This window comes from Salvia miltiorrhiza, chromosome 2 (genome assembly GCF_028751815.1).
Source record: "Salvia miltiorrhiza cultivar Shanhuang (shh) chromosome 2, IMPLAD_Smil_shh, whole genome shotgun sequence".
Taxonomy (NCBI): Eukaryota; Viridiplantae; Streptophyta; class Magnoliopsida; order Lamiales; family Lamiaceae; genus Salvia; species Salvia miltiorrhiza.
Window position 1 is genome coordinate 55119839 of NC_080388.1, and position 18338 is coordinate 55138176.

At 34.8% G+C, this 18338-nt stretch overlaps 1 protein-coding gene across 1 annotated transcript; it reads left to right on the top strand.

The window, feature by feature from the left end:
- The first annotated feature begins 522 nt into the window (after positions 1-522).
- Positions 523-2327, top strand: LOC131010362 (protein EXPRESSION OF TERPENOIDS 1-like). The gene is made up of 2 exons (XM_057937856.1): positions 523-1614; positions 1799-2327. The coding sequence occupies exons 1-2, from the start codon at positions 1083-1085 to the stop codon at positions 2155-2157; spliced, it is 891 nt and encodes a 296-aa protein (XP_057793839.1). The 5' UTR covers positions 523-1082; the 3' UTR covers positions 2158-2327.
- Positions 2328-18338: the final 16011 nt, after the last annotated feature.

Genomic DNA, 18338 nt, shown 5'->3' on the forward strand with positions numbered 1-18338 from the left:
CTCGATGCAGTAGGTAAGTCAAAATCATAATGATTAGCGATATAACTGGAGTTGGAATTCGAGTTGTTAATAATAAATATAATTGAGAGCGCCAATAACATAGTCGAGAAATGATTTGATTTTCCCCAACGCCGTAAAAGAAATAAATTGGACTACTTAATCTCACAGACAGTGACGTTTATATGATAACAAGCCAAATTATGGCGTCTGTGATTTGTCAGTCATGCAATATTTCTTTTTGCTACCAAAATAGTGGCGAGTTTTTGTTTCCTCATTTGGTTAATTTGGTTTAATGCAGAGAAATTAAGAGAAATAAAAGTAAGTAGTAATAATTTTAGGGAATGGTGAGACTGAAGGAAGGAAGGGGAAAAAGTAGAGCGTGTTTTTCGGTGCAAGGACAAATAAGCAAAAGCTGATGCACGCCACGTGGCGGGGGGCGGAGCCGTTGGATGAACATGCAATGGCTGGATCAAGTCTTGCTGCGATGGGGTTTTAATGGCCATCTGCGAGAGAACTGTGGGAGGCGTGGCAGGATTTACTGTTCAAAAACGCAGTCCCACTTCCCACTACTCTACAAATTGTAAGAGAGAGAAAGAGAGGGTACTATGGTTATGTCTTAAATTGAGGTTGCAGAGGGGTGCTTGCAGGGGCTGATGGCGGCGTTTGCAGGGCTGTGACTTTAATGCATCCACATCAAAATCTAAGACAAACGAATTCAATTCAACTCATAACAAACAACTATCTAGAGAGAGAGAGAGCGAATCCTCGCCTTCTATCTCCCAAATTCCACCCCAGTTTTTCTTACCCTAAATTTCGTTTCTGTAGAAAGCTGCAAACAAGAGAACAAACTCCAAAAAACACAAATACACACCCCAACACAGACTGTCAGTCCCGAACAATTAGTGGAGTATATATTAATTTGTGGTAAATTAAACTAGCTAGTCGAGCACGAGATAGTAAAGAGCAAATTTACCATTTAACCCACACACAAAAGACAGGCTTTTAATAATCGCATATAGGCGGGGGTTTGCTATGGATTATCTCTCAAAATTGAGCATAAAAGTAGGGTGTAGGGGCGGAAAATGTCTGGGTTTTTCTCACTAGGCGGCAAAGAGCAGCAGCAACAAGATCCGGAAACGGACACCAATAATAGCCTGTTCGTGTTCAAGAACCAAGAGATCTATAACAAGGGTTTCGAGCTATGGCAGCAGTACTATCAACTCCACCACCAACGCCTCCAGCACGATGTCAAGGATACTACTACTGCTGCTGCTGATGAAAGCTCCACCTACAGATCAGCATCATCAGGGCTGAGAGAGATGCGCCAGGGCAGAAGCGGAGCCGAAGGGATCAACTGCCAAGATTGCGGCAACCAAGCCAAGAAAGACTGCGTGCATCTCAGGTGCAGGACTTGCTGCAAGAGCCGCGGCTTCGACTGCCAAACCCACGTCAAGAGCACCTGGGTCCCCGCCGCCAAGCGCCGTGAGCGCCTCCACCACCAGCTCGCCCTCGGAGGAGGAGACAATCCCAAGCGGATCAGAGAGATTAACCACGGCGCTGCTTCTGCCTCTACTCTTGCTTGCACCACTTCGCGCTTGCCCTCTTCCACGTCAGGTATTTGCGTGTGATGAATGTTATCCAACCTCTCTCTTTCCCCATACTGTTACAGAGTAAAAGTGATGGAGAATAAGATCCAGAAGAGTCGGTGGAAAAACTATTGCTTCTTCTTTATTTATTTTTAATAATTAATCAATTTATCTAGATTTATTTATTTTTCTGATTTTACTTGGTGATCTAGGGTTTGAGCTGGGACACTTTCCAGCAGAAGTAAACTCTCCGGCGGTTTTCCGGTGCGTTAGAGTGAGCGCGGTGGACGACGCTGAGGAGCATTTCGCTTATCAGACGGCTCTCAACATCGGCGGTCATGTTTTCAAGGGGATTCTGTACGATCAAGGCTGTTACGGCGGTGGCGAGAGTTCCTCCGGCTCTCAACAGCAGCAGCCCCTTGATCTCATCGCCGCCGCGGCAGCCAGCTCCTCCGCCGTTGCCGCCACCACTAGTAGCCAGCATATCACGATGCTCGACCCTTCGGTTTATCCAACTCCGCTCAGCGCTTTCATGGCGGGTACGCAGTTCTTCCCTCCACCAAGACCTTGAAAGGGACTTTTGAGGGATTTATTTTCCTTTTACTCTGAAAATTGAGGAGAACATTCGATATTGGTAGTGTTTTAATCCTATCTCATTGAAGAAAGCAATGCCTTTGGATCCTTCTTATTGTTTATTTTTGTTGGGATTTCAATTATGATTGAACTTGTTATTTATCATTATTGATATTGTTGCTCTTATCGAGAACCTTTTAGTTTTCTTGTATTTCTATGGGAGTTTTTAGAAGATTTGTCATTGATTTTTTTTTTGGGTACAACATGAGAATACGTGCCTCTTATGCATGTTTAATTGATGTAGCCTATATATATTACTCTTCCTCTGGCCTCTTTTGTGTATTTTGGTACTAGATTCTGCCTTTTTCCCTCATTATCCGTCACCTTGTTGGAAGAAAAATATGGGGATGTAAATACTACTACTAATTATTAGGTTATGTATATATTAGTATAACACTTTAGAAAAAGGGGTTTTGGGTACACTAGTTTATTCCAAAGTTTGAATTAAACTTGAAATATATTTTTTTGTCAGAATATGTTGGGAAACTTCACATTTATGCACTGCAAGTGCAACCATTCCGTTCACTTGGAAGTGTCTAAACCGTATTCTGTATTCGATTAATATCGAATTGATTCGGTTAACCGAGTATATTGTAAGTGTCACGAGTTTTAATAAAGTGATAGGATGTGTTGTAAATGGAGTACATGTTCCATTTTATATATTGTGAGTGGAAAACTTACTTAAAATGAATTAAATATATTTTATGTATGAATGAAAATGATAAATTAAATATATTTTATGTGGATGAAGGGTGTATATGTATATTCAATTATAGAATTATAATTTTTTTGGGTTTCGATTAATGTTATAATCGATTAATTGAATTATATATAAAGATTACCACATACATCAATTGACAAACACAATATATACAATGCACAGTACACAAATTAATACACACAATTAAAATAGTTATTTCTCCAACCACGATAATTTGTGTGTGGTGTGGATAAGAGGATATGAATATTTAAAAAAAAAATTAAAAAATGTGTATAAAGTAAATTAAGGGTATCACTCAATTAATTTGTTAAGTAGTACTTCCTCAGTCCCACTCCAATAGGCTCACTTCTTTTGGGCACGGAGATTAAGAAAATTTTCTTTTTAATAGGAAAATGGTAGTAAAGTGGTGTGGTCCACACCAATTAAGTACAACTCTTTTATCTAAAAAGGAAAATGAACCTATTAGAGTGAGACGGAGGTAGTAATAAATAAATGATGTGAGATGAGTTTTGTAAACATTGCATATGAATAAGGTAAAATATAAGGGTATATATTTAAAATGAGCTGACCACACTTATTATGAACGGATGAAAATGACAAAATTGCTACACTTATGATGATCCGAGGGCAGTGGCGGATTCAGGGGGGGCTAGGGGGGGCTGAAGCCCCCTCCCAATTTTTGAGTTTTTTTTTTTTTTTTTTTTTTTAATATAGAAATTTATTTCACTTAATATATCAATATATATGTATATGTGTATATAAATAAGAAATAGAAGAAAAAATATAATACATTATTTCTAGTATATCCAACTATCCATATTACTAATTCTTTGAAATTGTACATTGATTTGTTACATTTATGTTATTTTTATCCTATTTTTTTTTCTTAATTAATTTTTAATGTTGAATTTGAGTCCATTCTAAAGTTAAAAGTAAAATTACTAATTATTAACAATGAAAGTTAGTTTATTTGTTTAGAAAATGAAATATATTTTTTTAAAAGAATGCATAAAAGTATTGTTTTGTATACTTTCAATCTACTTGATGTTGAATTAATTGAATTGCAAACATATATCTATTATATTAAGTGATTGTTAAAAAAATGCATGAAAATAAAGTGTACGGAATGTTCAAAAAAATTTGCTTCGGGGGCTCCCGCCCCCGAACCCCCGTGTAAATGTCTACATACATCGTAGATCAATAAATTCAACCCCCCCTAACCTCAAATCCTGGATCCGCCCCTGTCCGAGGGAGTAATTGACTAAGCTCTAACCCGTCGCACACCACCACATCTCCTCAGCCCTCACTCGCAGACTGTTGCCGCTCCCCGCCCACGCCGCCTCTCTCTGCACCATTGAGTCTCATAAGGCACCCGCGCAATGCAATCCTAACAGAGCTTTGGCACAACAAGCACCTTCGACAACGCCTTCTTTGGATCTCAGATTCATCATAAATTCATTCTTGAATAAAAACCGCTTTGAAGCAAAGGTGGTACGTGGGCTCCATTTTTTTATTTTCTATTAAAATTCGGTTATTTCGAATACAGCACTGAACCAAAATAACCTAATACCCATTTTGTCCGATATCGGTAATTGAATTTAGGTGGATTTCGAGTTCGGACAATTGAATTTTTTTTAATTTTAATATACTAGTTAACTGAACCCGAAACATTCTCGACAGCCCTAGGAAGTACAAATCATGCCCCAAGAAAGTGAAAAATCAAGTCCCTTACCATCTAAAATCACACATAAACACATAGGCTACATAGATATATTAATTTGAGTATTACTCACACAAATACAACAAACAATCTGAGTATTGTCATAATTAATTGATTTTTCAAATATGATTTATCCATCATATTTATATATTTTATAAGTTATTGTACATCAAAAAAATTGTGCAAACAATTGGAGATAATGATGAATGAATGCAGCCGAATCCCATTTGGTTTAAAGGGTGCAACAAATTTATGTATAAAAGAGAGGGACTTGTAGACATTGACATGCATGGATGTGACTTATAGAATGGACTGGAAGCTGTGGATTCTAAATGCCGGTGCTTATTATTTAGGCTATGTAGTGTTTATATATACATAAATTCATAATGGATCGGAGATGGACATTAATGTGATGGTAATAATATTACATGTGATGTTTCTATAGGCTCTTTTGATGTGGTACCAATACCATGTGTAGGAAACAGAAAGTTTAGAAAGTTTTCTCTTTGATACGTTAGGAAAAGTACAATGATCTTTAGAGACAAGGACATTTCAGTTCTTGGGGGATCACATTCAATAATTACACGTATTTTATTATTCTCTTGCCATCTTATTTTTGCATTTTTTTTTAATGAAGAAGTAACTACTAAAAGACTTAGATGATGGTAGTAAGTAGGAATTCCAATCGTATCGTTGATGAATGTTAATTATGATCAAGCTAGCATTAAGCTAGCGCTCCTTCAATATGAATTTTTCAAAGCCATGTATAGGAAGTCTATTGCTTATAGTTGGGGGAAATTTTAATCTAGCTAGTTGTCTTCAAATATCGATAAGGGAACTGGTTTTGTTTGATCAGGATTTCCATATATATTTTGAATTGGGCATAAAAGTTACTCCCTCCGTCTCTGTAGAATAGTTCTGTTTCTTTTTGGCACGGAGAATAAAAAACTTATTTTTCGAGTGTAAAAGTGTGTAAAGATGTGTGGGGCCACATTATATGTAGTGTAAAATCATTATTAAAAATAGAATTACGACTAATCTAGTGGAACGTCCCGAAAAGGAAAACATGACTATTAAAGTGAGACGAATGGAGTACTATATAGTAGTGCATAGTTTAGGTATGTGTGTGGGAGAGCACACATGAGATAGAGAGAAGTGAGGTCTTTTTTTTTTTTGGGGGGGAGGGGGGTCCTAAGATAGAAATCAAATTCAATAATTAATTTTTTTTTCTTGGTGGGGGTGGGGGGGAGCGGATATTTTCTCTTCCTAAGAAATCAAATTCAATAATTAAATTGTGTATGATGTACAATTATTATAAGAAAACGGGATATTTCTACGTGAATTAAACTACAAACCACCCTTGTAATACAAAACTACGAACTAGGAACTACGAACTACTGCATATATATTGATGAATTCTCACGAAACATGATGATCAGTTCGCTCTGCAAAATGATAAATTCAAAGAGATGGAATTTTTGTCCCTTATTGGATTCGACTATAAATTCATTTATATTTTTAAAATTGAAATTTATTGTAGAATCCATTCCCCATATACATATATAGAATTATTAAATCAAAATCACTAAATCATTTAAGATATAAAATAATCCTTATATATCAGAATAAATCAAACCAAAGTTATTCTAAAGATTGAAATATGTTTAGACATTTTAAATATATCAAAATTAGTAAAAAAAATATATATATTTTTATAATAGTAACACTTTACTAGTAAAATTAGTTGTACAAATTAATAGGTCTCAATTTGTTACTTGAAATCTAGTGTACCACATTTGCTGTCTGACTTTCAATTTTTTGGATCTTTTTTTATCTTTCTTTTTTCAATTTCAATTTTGTATGCTTTAGTTTTGTAATTATTAATTAGGATTCATTTCATCAAATAAGGTATATAATTACTTTTATTATTTAATTTTTATTTGTTATTCATTTGTTAGAGTCAACGTCGACTTCATCAATTTGATTGAATAATGATAACATTTTGTTATCAATATTTTTAGGAACCAGCCAACATTCTAGAGTAAGCCTTGAAGTTGAACTTATCCACGACTGGTCGATTGTCAGTTTTTGGAAAGGTATTGCAACGGTTATAAGAAGCATCTAGAAGTGGGAAGTGGTGCAAATTAACAGATCACGATATGGCAGACTATAAATTTGTCCTCTCATGCATAAGTTATTGACTGATAGTTTTATGTGTTGAATCAACACTCTAGGTGTAGATAATAGATATGTGTTTTAATCTTAGGTAGCCAATATGTAAAGCTCGATCACCAACAGATCTTGTATTATACTGTGTGATGTTGATAAACATAGTGGATGTGGTCATGAGGCACTCACAGGTTCTATTTATATAGCCCGTGAAAAAGTATTTTGTGTGTTGTTTAATTTTCAATGTATGCTAGCTTCAATATTGTTATTAACATTTTGTTTTCTATATTCTGGCTAATATCATTCTTACGAACTACACATTATTACTTGTGATAATTTGGGCCACTAAATTATTTTATAATTCATTATTAAGATTGATAAATCCAAAGTTACGTTATATAATTTTTTTGAATTTCAATATTTTAAAATATTCATAATATTATAATAAATTTTATTTTAACAAAAAATATTCTTAAAATAATAAATATAAGAATGAGACCCAGTAATATATCGAGTATATAAAACTGTGCTATATTGGATCCGATCTCGATACTTGGTCACGTAAACGGGTACTCTTTGATTTGTGGTTTCGTGAAAAATTTTCCTTGAAAATGCTAGACTTTACCATGCAATTTACAAGATGTAAAAATGCATATGCATTTTCGTTAGTACTTTACTGAACTCCTTAATACAACAAATGAGTGCTCGTTTGGTTCAAGTAGAGGAATGGAAAGGGAATGTAATCAAATAAAGGAGTGGAATGGTAACAATAACCATTACTTTTATTGAGTGTTTGGTTTAACAATGGAAATGAATCATTAGTAAGGGATTCCCTTTCTTTTGTTTCCCCTCTATTTCGAGGGGTAACAAATTGGGTGATTGGGTTACCCTCAAGTAAGGGTAATGGTTAACTCATTACCCAAATCAAACAACAAGTAATGGATTCACTTACTAGATTCCCTTTCCAACCTCTAAAAACACCCAATCAAACGTGGGCTCAAATTATTTCGGCAGGCACTAATGTGTTCATCGGCATGCTTAGACTGGCAATACTTATAAGAAACTTTCATTAGCTTCTTTGCTGCACTTTAAGGTATGATTCAATTCATAATTCTTATGCATTTAATTACGATTCATATGTTCATTTTTAATTTTATAGGTTGGTATATACAAATAAAAATAATCATTCATGTAGGAATTAGTAAATATCACATGAACATGAGATTATGGATTCAAACACTTACGTACGAGGCGGAATTATTTTCACAATTTTGACTTTGCAAGATAAAATATACTCACTTCTCTTAAAATATACAAATACACCCAATTTGTCTACATCGACCTTGTGTAAACAAATTTGACTTCTAGTATATTTTTTATAACAGAAATGACAAAAATCCAAAAGTTTAAAATCTGAAAATGTAACATGCCAAAATATGTATGGAAATGCGCCAATGATATAAGTAACCCAAATATGGAAATAGTGATGAAAGACCTTTCTTTATACGAAGCTCCAAAAAGTGGGGGGGTTTTCGGCCCAATAAATACATTTACAAATATAATCTTCACCAGAATAGGTCCAGCCCAAACATAAATAATATCCAATGAGACGAATCTATTGACGCCAAGTTCACCAAATTATAGTAGTATTCAAACTTTATTTTTATTTATTTATTTACATATAACAAAACATATCATAGCCATCGCAATCATTATCCATGGCAATTTCGTCAATTTTCATTCCTATTTTTTGAAAGGGGTTATGGTAAAAAAAAATACACGAACTTTGATAAAAAAAAAAATTGTAATTTTCACCAAAAATTTTCAATTAAACAAAAAAAAAAAAAATACTCCCTCCGTCCCAAACGAAATGTCATATTTCTTTTCGGTACGGAGATTAAGAAATGTGTATAAAGTAGATAAAGTGGATTGGTGAAAATTATTTAAATATTAAGTATAGAGAGAGAGTGTATTGCCAAAAAAGGAAACAAGACATTTCGTTTGGGACAGCCCAAAAAGAAAAACAGGACATTTCGTTTGGTCGGAGGGAGTATAAACTTATACTAGTTACAATTTTTACCTGAGTTTGACTTTCGAAAAAATTAGAGTTTAATTGGCAGTCGAAAGTTCACATTATGTTGGTCTTGCTTTTGATGATGAGGAGTATTTAGAAGCTTAGAGATCTAAGAAGGCAAAAATTAATATATTTGACATAATCTCGACTGCCAACTAAGCTCTAATTTCACCGAAATTACAACTAACATATAAATTCATGTATTTTTTTTTTGCCATAATCCCTTTTCTAAAACCCACAATTTATGATTTCTTAGTTCTATATTTTATTTTCAATAATAATAATAATAATAATAATACATACATTCATACATATATATACATACATACATACATATATATATATATATATATATATATATATATGGAGAGGTTCAAGACAGAACCACTAAATAAAAGAAGAACGGAGAACCATTTTCAGCCATTCGATCATCAAGATCTACGGTGGATGCATCATCTTGTTGGATGAATGCAGGGAGCAATTTTTTTTATTTTTTTGAGTGCATTAATTTTAACAGCGAATGCATTAATTTTTAGGGGTTATTGCCATAAAATACATCAAGTTTGTCAATTTTCTGGTTTGTATCATCACCTTTTGTTTTGGCTAGAAAATACATGAATTTATAATTTATTCGTAAAATTCCCACGGCGAGTATTTCCGGCGAAATCGAAACTTATGTGTCATTTACGTGGCACTGACGTGGCATTTAATTTATTTGAGAATGATGATGTGTTGTCATTTCTCCCCCCCCCCCCCCAACACACTCACCCCACAGAACATCCACTTCCCCCCAACCCCCCCGCCCCAACCCAACAGACCGTCCCCCTCCCCTAGCCCTCGCTGCCGCCGCCACTTCTCATGCACGACGGGCGGAGCCTTCCCCTTTTCCCAAGCCCGCCGCCACCAGTTCCCCTCTCGATCTCTGCCGCCTTCACCCAAAGTCTTCCAATCTGCAGATTTGTAATTGAGCATGGTGAAATTGGTGGTTTTAGTTGAGTTTTTGAAGAAATTGGTGGTTTTTGTCGAGGGAGAGAGATTGGTGGTTTTGGTCAAGGGAGAGAGACTGGAGGGCGGGCTCTGTTGGTGGAGGAAGGCGGCGAAGGGGAAAGGTTCTGCTAGTCGGGGAGGGCGGCAAAGAGGGGGCTCTGTTGGTGGGGGAAGGCGGCGGCCCGAATCGACGAGATCAATTTGGCCAGCCTCGCCGCGGCCCGAATCGAGAGGGGCGCAGTAAAGAAGCTGGTTGACGAGTCCCTTGGGTATGGGATGGATGCGGATATTGTGAGATGATTGAGGCGGTGGCGTGGCTGGCGTTTAGGTGCCTGCAGGCGGAGAAGGAAGCCAGGCCCTCCATGGATGAGGTTTGAGTTGCTTGGATGAGATTAGGGAAGGCGATATTGTGGTGGTGGAGAAGAAGACAAAGGGGGAGTTTGAGTATGAGAGGACGGCGGCGGCGGCGGTGACACTACCGTCGCCGGAGAAGGGAGAAGGGGGAGGGGCTGTGCGAGTGTGTGTGCGGCGCAGTGGGTGTGTGCGTGTGTGTGTGTCTGAGAGAGAGAGAGAGAGAAGTGTGTGTATGTGTGATTTGGCAATTCCGGCAGTCATGTTGGCAATTCCGGCCGCCACCTCAGATTAATTTGGGCGAAATTATAAATGGTGGGATAATTATGAACAAATTATAAATTCATGTATTTTTTGGCAAAAAAAAAGTGATGATATAAATAAGAAAATTATAAATTAATGTATTTTATGGCAATAACCCCTAATTTTTATAGTGGATGCATTAGATTTGATGGTTCTCACATTCTCACAAATAATGTAGTTCTCTCTAAGTCTCTATAACCACACCTTATATATATATATTTTTTTATATATATATATATATATATATATATATATATATATATGCTAAAGTTCAATGAAGAAGGCCTAAATGTAAGAAAGAAGAAAGAAGTAATCTAATCCGTTGATCTTATCTAATCTAACGGACATGATTTATTCACGCCATGTTCAACGGATTTTTTCGTTGAACATATGGGGGGTTGAAACCCAGAACCCCCAAAAATATTGTATATGTTCACGAATGTTCAACGAAAAAATCCGTTGAACATGGCGTGAATAAACCATGTCCGTTAGATTAGATAAGATCAACGGATGAGATTACTTCTCTCTTCAGGCCTTTTTCATTGAACCCAACCCTATATATATATATATATATATATATATATATATATATATATATATATATATATATAGGGGTGGGCTAGAATAAAAACACTCTTAAGTGTATAAAATATAAACGTTTCTTAATGTACGAATTTTATGTAGAACACGTATGAATTTATCCAACAGAGTTACGAATTGCGAAAAATAAATTTTTGTTACCTTTGGGATTTGAACTCAGGACCACGAATTCATCCAACAGGGTTACGAATCAACCGTAAATCTTGATGATCTAAGAGCTGAAAATCATTTATATTTTATACACTTAAGAGTGTTTTTATTGTAGCCCACCCCTATATATATATATATATATATATATATATATATATATATATATTCAATTAAAATATTCATTGAATTAAACATCCTTGTTTAAAATTAAAAGCTGAACACATCCTTGTTTTAAAATTAAACTATATATTCATTAAATATTAAAATATTATAAATAGATATAGTATATTAATATATATTTATATTTATATATATAGTGTATATTTTAATAGAATCTTTATATAGTGCAATCGATCCCCTGCCAGATTTCAGGAATCCCACATTCAAGGGGGTTTGAAACAATTTCGTGAGAATTTCTTGAGGCTCGACTACTTGAGATTGAAGAGCAGGACGAATCGAGCTTAGATTTTAGGAGATTTGCTTTTCTGCTTAGAAATCGTGAAGAACGCAGAACTCAGAGAAATATTGAGAAAGAAACTCTGTGATATACGGGGTAGAACCGATGAGCTCACAAAGCCTAGAATTCCTAAGTTTTTGTTTCTTCTTTTTTTTTTTGTTTTTTTTCGAAAGCTTTGAGCATTTCCCCAAATAAAATCCCTAGAACTCCTTTTCCCAGATTTCCAGATAGATGAGCTAATAATAATTTTTCTTTTAGAGAAAGATCATATACTATAAAAATTTCCCAAAAACCCCATCCTTTACAAATGAAACGCAGATAACCAAATCAAACAAATTCAATCCCGACCAAAACTCGATTTTTCTTTAGCAGTTCTGCAAAATCCGATCTAGGCTAATAAGAGGGCCAAAGTTCGATTTCACATCGGGATCTAAGAACATAAAAATATAACCCCAAAATCAAGAACATCAACGTCTTAGCTCGATTTTTTCACAGATGACACCAGTTGATGAAGCAATAAATAACACCCAATAATAAAACAGTAAAATGGTAGATATTTTATTGATGGAGAAGAGTTCCCAATTCGAGGGAAGAGTTAGAATGACTGAAAAATTCCCTATTTCCATGTACAAGAACCCTATTTATAGATGACTAACTGAGCCTAACCCTAAAGCCCACGAAACAGTGTAACAAAGCCCAAATCGTTGACAAAGCTGGCCCACAGCATAGCTGGAGGCCATGGTTGGAATCCGGCAAAGCTGACACTTATCATAGCTGGAGGCCAAAACTGACATTTCCACGGGTGATCCGGCCAAAGGTGGTATTTCCATAGTGTACAGCACTGATGCATATTTTACTCCTTGAAATAGAGTTTATATGAATTAATAGGTACTAGATGTATCAATAATACGAGTGTTCTGTACTGCTGACCACTCGAAAGAAACTACAAAATTAAGCGTGCTTGACTTACAGCACAACTAAATTGGGTGACCCACTGGGAAGTTCATCTAACGTATGCAATTAAGTTAAAAATACAGTATAAATACGAGAATACTTGTGGGGTATAAATAAATAAATAAATTCTTAAGGCCGCCGTCGGTAACACCCGGCGAGAGGCCACTGCCATCCGGCGAGAGGCCACAGCCGTTTGGTGAGGAATACCGACGATAAAAGACCGTCGGTGATCACCGGCGGCGGCCGCCGTCGGTGACGTCTGGCAATAGGGCCACAACCATCTTGTCAACATTACCGCCGCCGATAAAGTTCCGGTTAAGTACTAGCGGCTGTCTTTCGTCGTCGGTGATGATGTCACCGATGAGCGAAATACCGGCGGCGGCTCGTGCCATCGGTGACTTTTTTCCGGTGGTATATGGGTGATTACCGATGGCCAATGTCGTCAATAATACTCGTGTTTTTTTGTAGTGTATATTAGTATATGCGTCGGAAGGAAGATCAATCGCCAGACAGGGACTTCGGTTTTGGTTGGTATCGGCGCTTATGAGTATCAGAGAGTATGTTCTGTCTTTTTTTGTTTTTAATGTTGTTTCATTCCCTAATCCCAATTCAACTTGGCAGTTTTTTTTATTTAATTAAGAATTGTCTTCTTTTGGTTGATCGACAATTACTCCACATAAGAGATTTATGGGCTTTTTAAAGTGTGGGCCAATAGTGGCAATAGATATATTAATTTGGGTTGGATCATTATACTTTGAAATGGGGGTGCAAATTTTCAATTTACAAAAGATTATATAAATATTAATAGTATTTTTATTTTATTTTTATGCAATTGCACCCCCTTGTTCCATGGTGTATCTGTCACTGATAAATATAGTAGTATATCATTTATCAGAGTTAGAGAATTTTTTAGGACAATAACTTATGTTGATTTGAAAATTAGGACAAAAACTTTCAGACTTGTAAAAATAAGACACTAAATTTTTTTAGAGTAAAATAGGACACTAGTTAATAAGCGTCGTAAAAATAGGACATTTCTCGGCTGATAATTGGCCGAGAATTGGCCGAGAAATGTCATGTGGGTGCAACACTTATTAATTAGTGTCATATTTTACTTTAAAAAAAAATTAGTGTCCTATTTTTACAAGTCCAAAAGTTTTTGTCCTAATTTCCAAATCAATATAAGTTACTGTCTTAAAAAAACCCTCGAACTCTCATTTATCATGGTGGAAATGTCATTTACTAAGAAAAATAGTGTCATTTACATAAGGAAATGGTGTCATTTACTAAGGAAAATAGTTATAATTTACTTATATTAAAAATGTCATTTGTAATGTATTATTTGCGAATTTATTGTTTCATTTGAAAGTATAACTTACATGCATTAAAAGTGTCATTTGCGTGCATTAAAATTATTATTTTACTATGAGTCATTTAAATATATTGAAAGCGTCATTTACATATACAAATAATATCATTTGTATACGTAAATCATTTACATATTTTCAAAGTGTTATTTAAATATAAATATAGTATCATTTATTATGGTGGAAGTGTTATTTACTAATAAAAATAGTGTCATTTATATATATTGAAAGTATCATTTGCGTGTATTAAAAATGTCATTTACCACAAATGTCTTGTTTATATTGTTTACCATAAATGACAACTTTAAGATTTAGTGTGCCAAATGTTGTAACTTTCATCACAATTCTAAAGTACGTTGTTGTGTGAGAATGGAAGTTACAGATAAGCACATAAGATAAGTACATATCACTGCTTTTTCACTTGCCTTGAAAAGCCTCGTGAGATTGCAAGGTATTTCGATAGGATGTTGGAAAGCGATGTTTGAGCAAGGATGAATACATATGTGATGCTGATGAGTAGGGATGTCAATCGGGCCAGTCCACCGAATTTTCGGGCTAGCCCTATCGGGTTCCGGGTTAGTCGGGTGCTGACTAATCGGGTTGGAGATTTTTTCGGGTTGTAAATCTTCAACCCTAACCCTAAACTTTCGGGTTTCGGGCTAGCCCATCGGGCTAATCAGGTTAAGGGCGTAAAAATAAAATTATTATTTGTATTTTATTATTCCTAATTATCTAATGTATAATGTATAAAATATACATAAATATTAAATAGATAAATTATATAGCAAAACATGAAATGCAAAAATATAAGATATTCAAGATTACATAAATAAAATTATATTAAAATGAGATAGTAAAATTTAACATGTATCAATGCACTAGAATCAATTTGGATTATTACTGAATAATTAGTGGATTTGTCATGCACGTCTTATTGACAGAAAAAAAAAATGGTATCACTTTAAAATGAGATACTAATAATTAATTTCTAACTAATGAGATACTAATAATCAGTTTCTACAAAAAAATCTTAATTAATTTCACTTTTTTTAATGAGATTGCACACACACATATATATTATAACTAATTAATTTCACTTTTTTTAATGAGGCTACATATATATATATTTAAGCAAATACCATAGATCTAAACATACCAGAAGTTGTAACTGGATGCATCAGTCACAATTCCGTCAGCCCACCGGGCCAGCCCATCGGGTTTTCGGGCTAGCCCTATCGGGTTCCGAGTTAGTCGGGTGCGGGCTAATCGGGCTGGAGGTTTTTTCGGGTTGCGATTTTTCAACCCTAACCCTTTAATTTTGTCGGGTTATTCGGGTCGGCCCACGGGTTTCGGGCTGCATTGACATCCCTACTGATGAGGAAGTTTGAGAGATGGGGTGATGTTGTGGGGTAAGATGCTTATAATGCTCTTATTGATGTTTTGCTGCATAAGGGTTTGGTTGATATGGCGCATAAATACGATGAAGAGATGTTTCATAAAGGGCTTTCACCTAAGCCAAGGGCTGAATAGCACCCAAAAATGGATGATGAAGGATATGTCAATGCCTAATTTTAGTACAGACCCAAAAATGAAGCATCCGAGTTTATGGTAAAGCTCACATTTGTGTTAAATATGCATCTGCATCGCGTAGGTAATAGTTTAGTTAGATGATAAAAAAAAAAAAAATTACAACAGAAATATACTCATGATTCAGAGTAGACAAAATAAAAATATTAAACAAAATATTTCCATAAATGATAAAGTGATTTTAGCGGAAAAACAATAATTTTGGAAATGAATTTTCTTTTATATACATACTAGTACGTCTTTCGTGCGATGCACAAAAAATATTATGTGTTGTAAATTTAATATTTTATTAATAAATACTCCATCCGTCCCAACTTTAATTGTGTGTATTTCTTTTTTAGCCGTCCCAGCTAAAATTGTGTGTTTCTATTTTTAGTAATAATTTTACACTACAAATAATGTGGTCTCACACACCTTTACACATTTTTACACAACAATCTTATTCTCCTTAAATCTCGTGTCGAAAAGAAGTGCACCATTTAAGTTGGGACAGAGGGAGTATAAGGGTATTCAAATTTATTACTTTTATTTTTATTAAGTAATAATGAAATATGATTTTTTTTGAAATATACACGCATTGCATATATATATATATATATATATATATATATATATATATATATAGGGGGCCGCTCCAATGAGACCCCCTAATTTTAGTGAGATATAGGGCACGATCTGGTGCGTTTATTTTATCAATCCTATGGCTGATATTGTATCTGGAGGGTGATTTTTTTTCGCAGGGTTCGAATCCTGGAGGGAGCAGAATATTTAAAATTTTGTTATTCATCAGTATATACTGCATTGTTCATCAGTATATACGGCCCTGTTCATCAGTATATATGTCTTATTCATTACGAATTTTTTAAATTTTATTTTTTATCAGTATATACATCTTGTTCGTTAGATATACGTTTTGTTCATTAGTATTATATGTCTTATTCATTGTACTCATGTTACACGAAAAATAGGGAGTCTCACTGGAGCGCGCCCCTATATATATATATATATATATATTTGGAGCATTATATTTAATCTTGGAAAACTTTCCTGTCACGGATAACTATGTGGTTGGGTTAAACTTGCGCCCGCATGGAACCCCTAAAACAAAACAAACAAATAGAGAATAGTACAAAGAGGTGAGCTTATACATGCATTCAATTAAGAGTAGATTACAAAGAGGCAAGCTTATACTTTCCAATAAGAGTAGAGTACTTATATGCAAATAAATGTTTCCTGTTACTTCACTTTGTAGCACATCAATCCACTCCTAGCTTGTAATCTCTCATTGCTTATTGATTTATGTGTTGTAGACCATTTGTTGTGGTTGATCTTGTTTCTTCTGCTATTTCATTTGAAAAAGTGAATAGATGTTTTCTTGGTCTCCCTCTCTTTCCTTATATTCATAGATTTTATTAGCTGGCAATACAAATTGTGTGTAATATTCATAGGTAGTAGTTCACTTACAGGAACTTTTTGAGGCTTCTTTACTGCCTCATTCTTACAACACCTTGTATTGTGACCTATTCCAAACTACTTATAACATGTCATTCTCACACTGAGCTTCATTAACTTTGTGATGTTCTTTGGATCAATCTCATCATTATCCCTTTTCCTTTTGTTCTTAGGCCTTCCTGGCATAATTCGCATCTCAAGTGGCACGACAGGCAACCATACAACTTTGGGTCACATCTTCTTTCCATTTATGGGTTCCATCATATATTTATATATGCTTTCAATTACATCTCAATGCTATAGCATTCATGTACATAAGCATATGCATCGTTTTTCATGAAATTAATTAGTAGTTGACAAATCATAAACACATGGAATCCCAATGATATCTCAAACTCATGACTTGTCCCCTAATGTTTCTATCATCAAATTGTTGGACCTCAACCTACAACCTAACTCGGGATGAGGATGGTATAACCTAGAGTGGTACTTGGTTTTCTCAAGTTTTTTCATGATGTTGGGTACACACCTTATCTATCACATTCTTAACCAACTATAACTTCTTTTATTATCTTTTATCTCAATGTTACTGGTATGTCTTCTAATATGTTAATAATATACTTACCCATTGCCTTAACAATATAATCAGTAAATGTCCCACTCACATTATTGGCTACCATGTCACTGTTGCTAATATCTTGCAAAATCTGTGATAATTTCTCCCCATGAAGTCATCATAAACAACTTAGTTTTCTTGGCTCATCTCTTCAATTGTTGCATCAAACTCCTCTTGATGTGTATTTTTTACTGCCCTTCAAAAGATATTCTTTAATGTGTGGCACTCTTAAATTGCTTTTTCTAATTACAATACACGTACCTAGAATAATGTCTATACTCAGCAAATGGTGACCCAAATGGTGCCACCAAATGGTGCCAACATTCTCAAGTTGAAGATAAATATTCTTCGATATTTCAATTCCACCACTTTCACTTCATTTGCAGCTTTAATTTAAGGCAGTAAATTAATTTGAAAAGCCCCCTCTTCGATATTCTTCCACCACTTTCACTTCATTTGCAGCTTTTAATGCAACAAATTAATGTGAAGAGCTCCTTCTCTCACTCTTGAATACGCGTAACGTGAATTACAAGAATTTTTAGGTGCTATCACTTTTGAGTCCGTAAATCAATACATTAATTTTTTTTATAGTGAATTAATCAATATATTTA

Coding starts and splice junctions, on each gene's coding strand:
- LOC131010362 (XM_057937856.1), top strand. CDS start 1,083: ATGTCTGGGTTTTTCTCACTAGGCGGCAAAGAGCAGCAGCAACAAGAT. Junction 1,615..1,798: donor CTTGCCCTCTTCCACGTCAG/GTATTTGCGTGT, acceptor TTGGTGATCTAG/GGTTTGAGCTGGGACACTTT.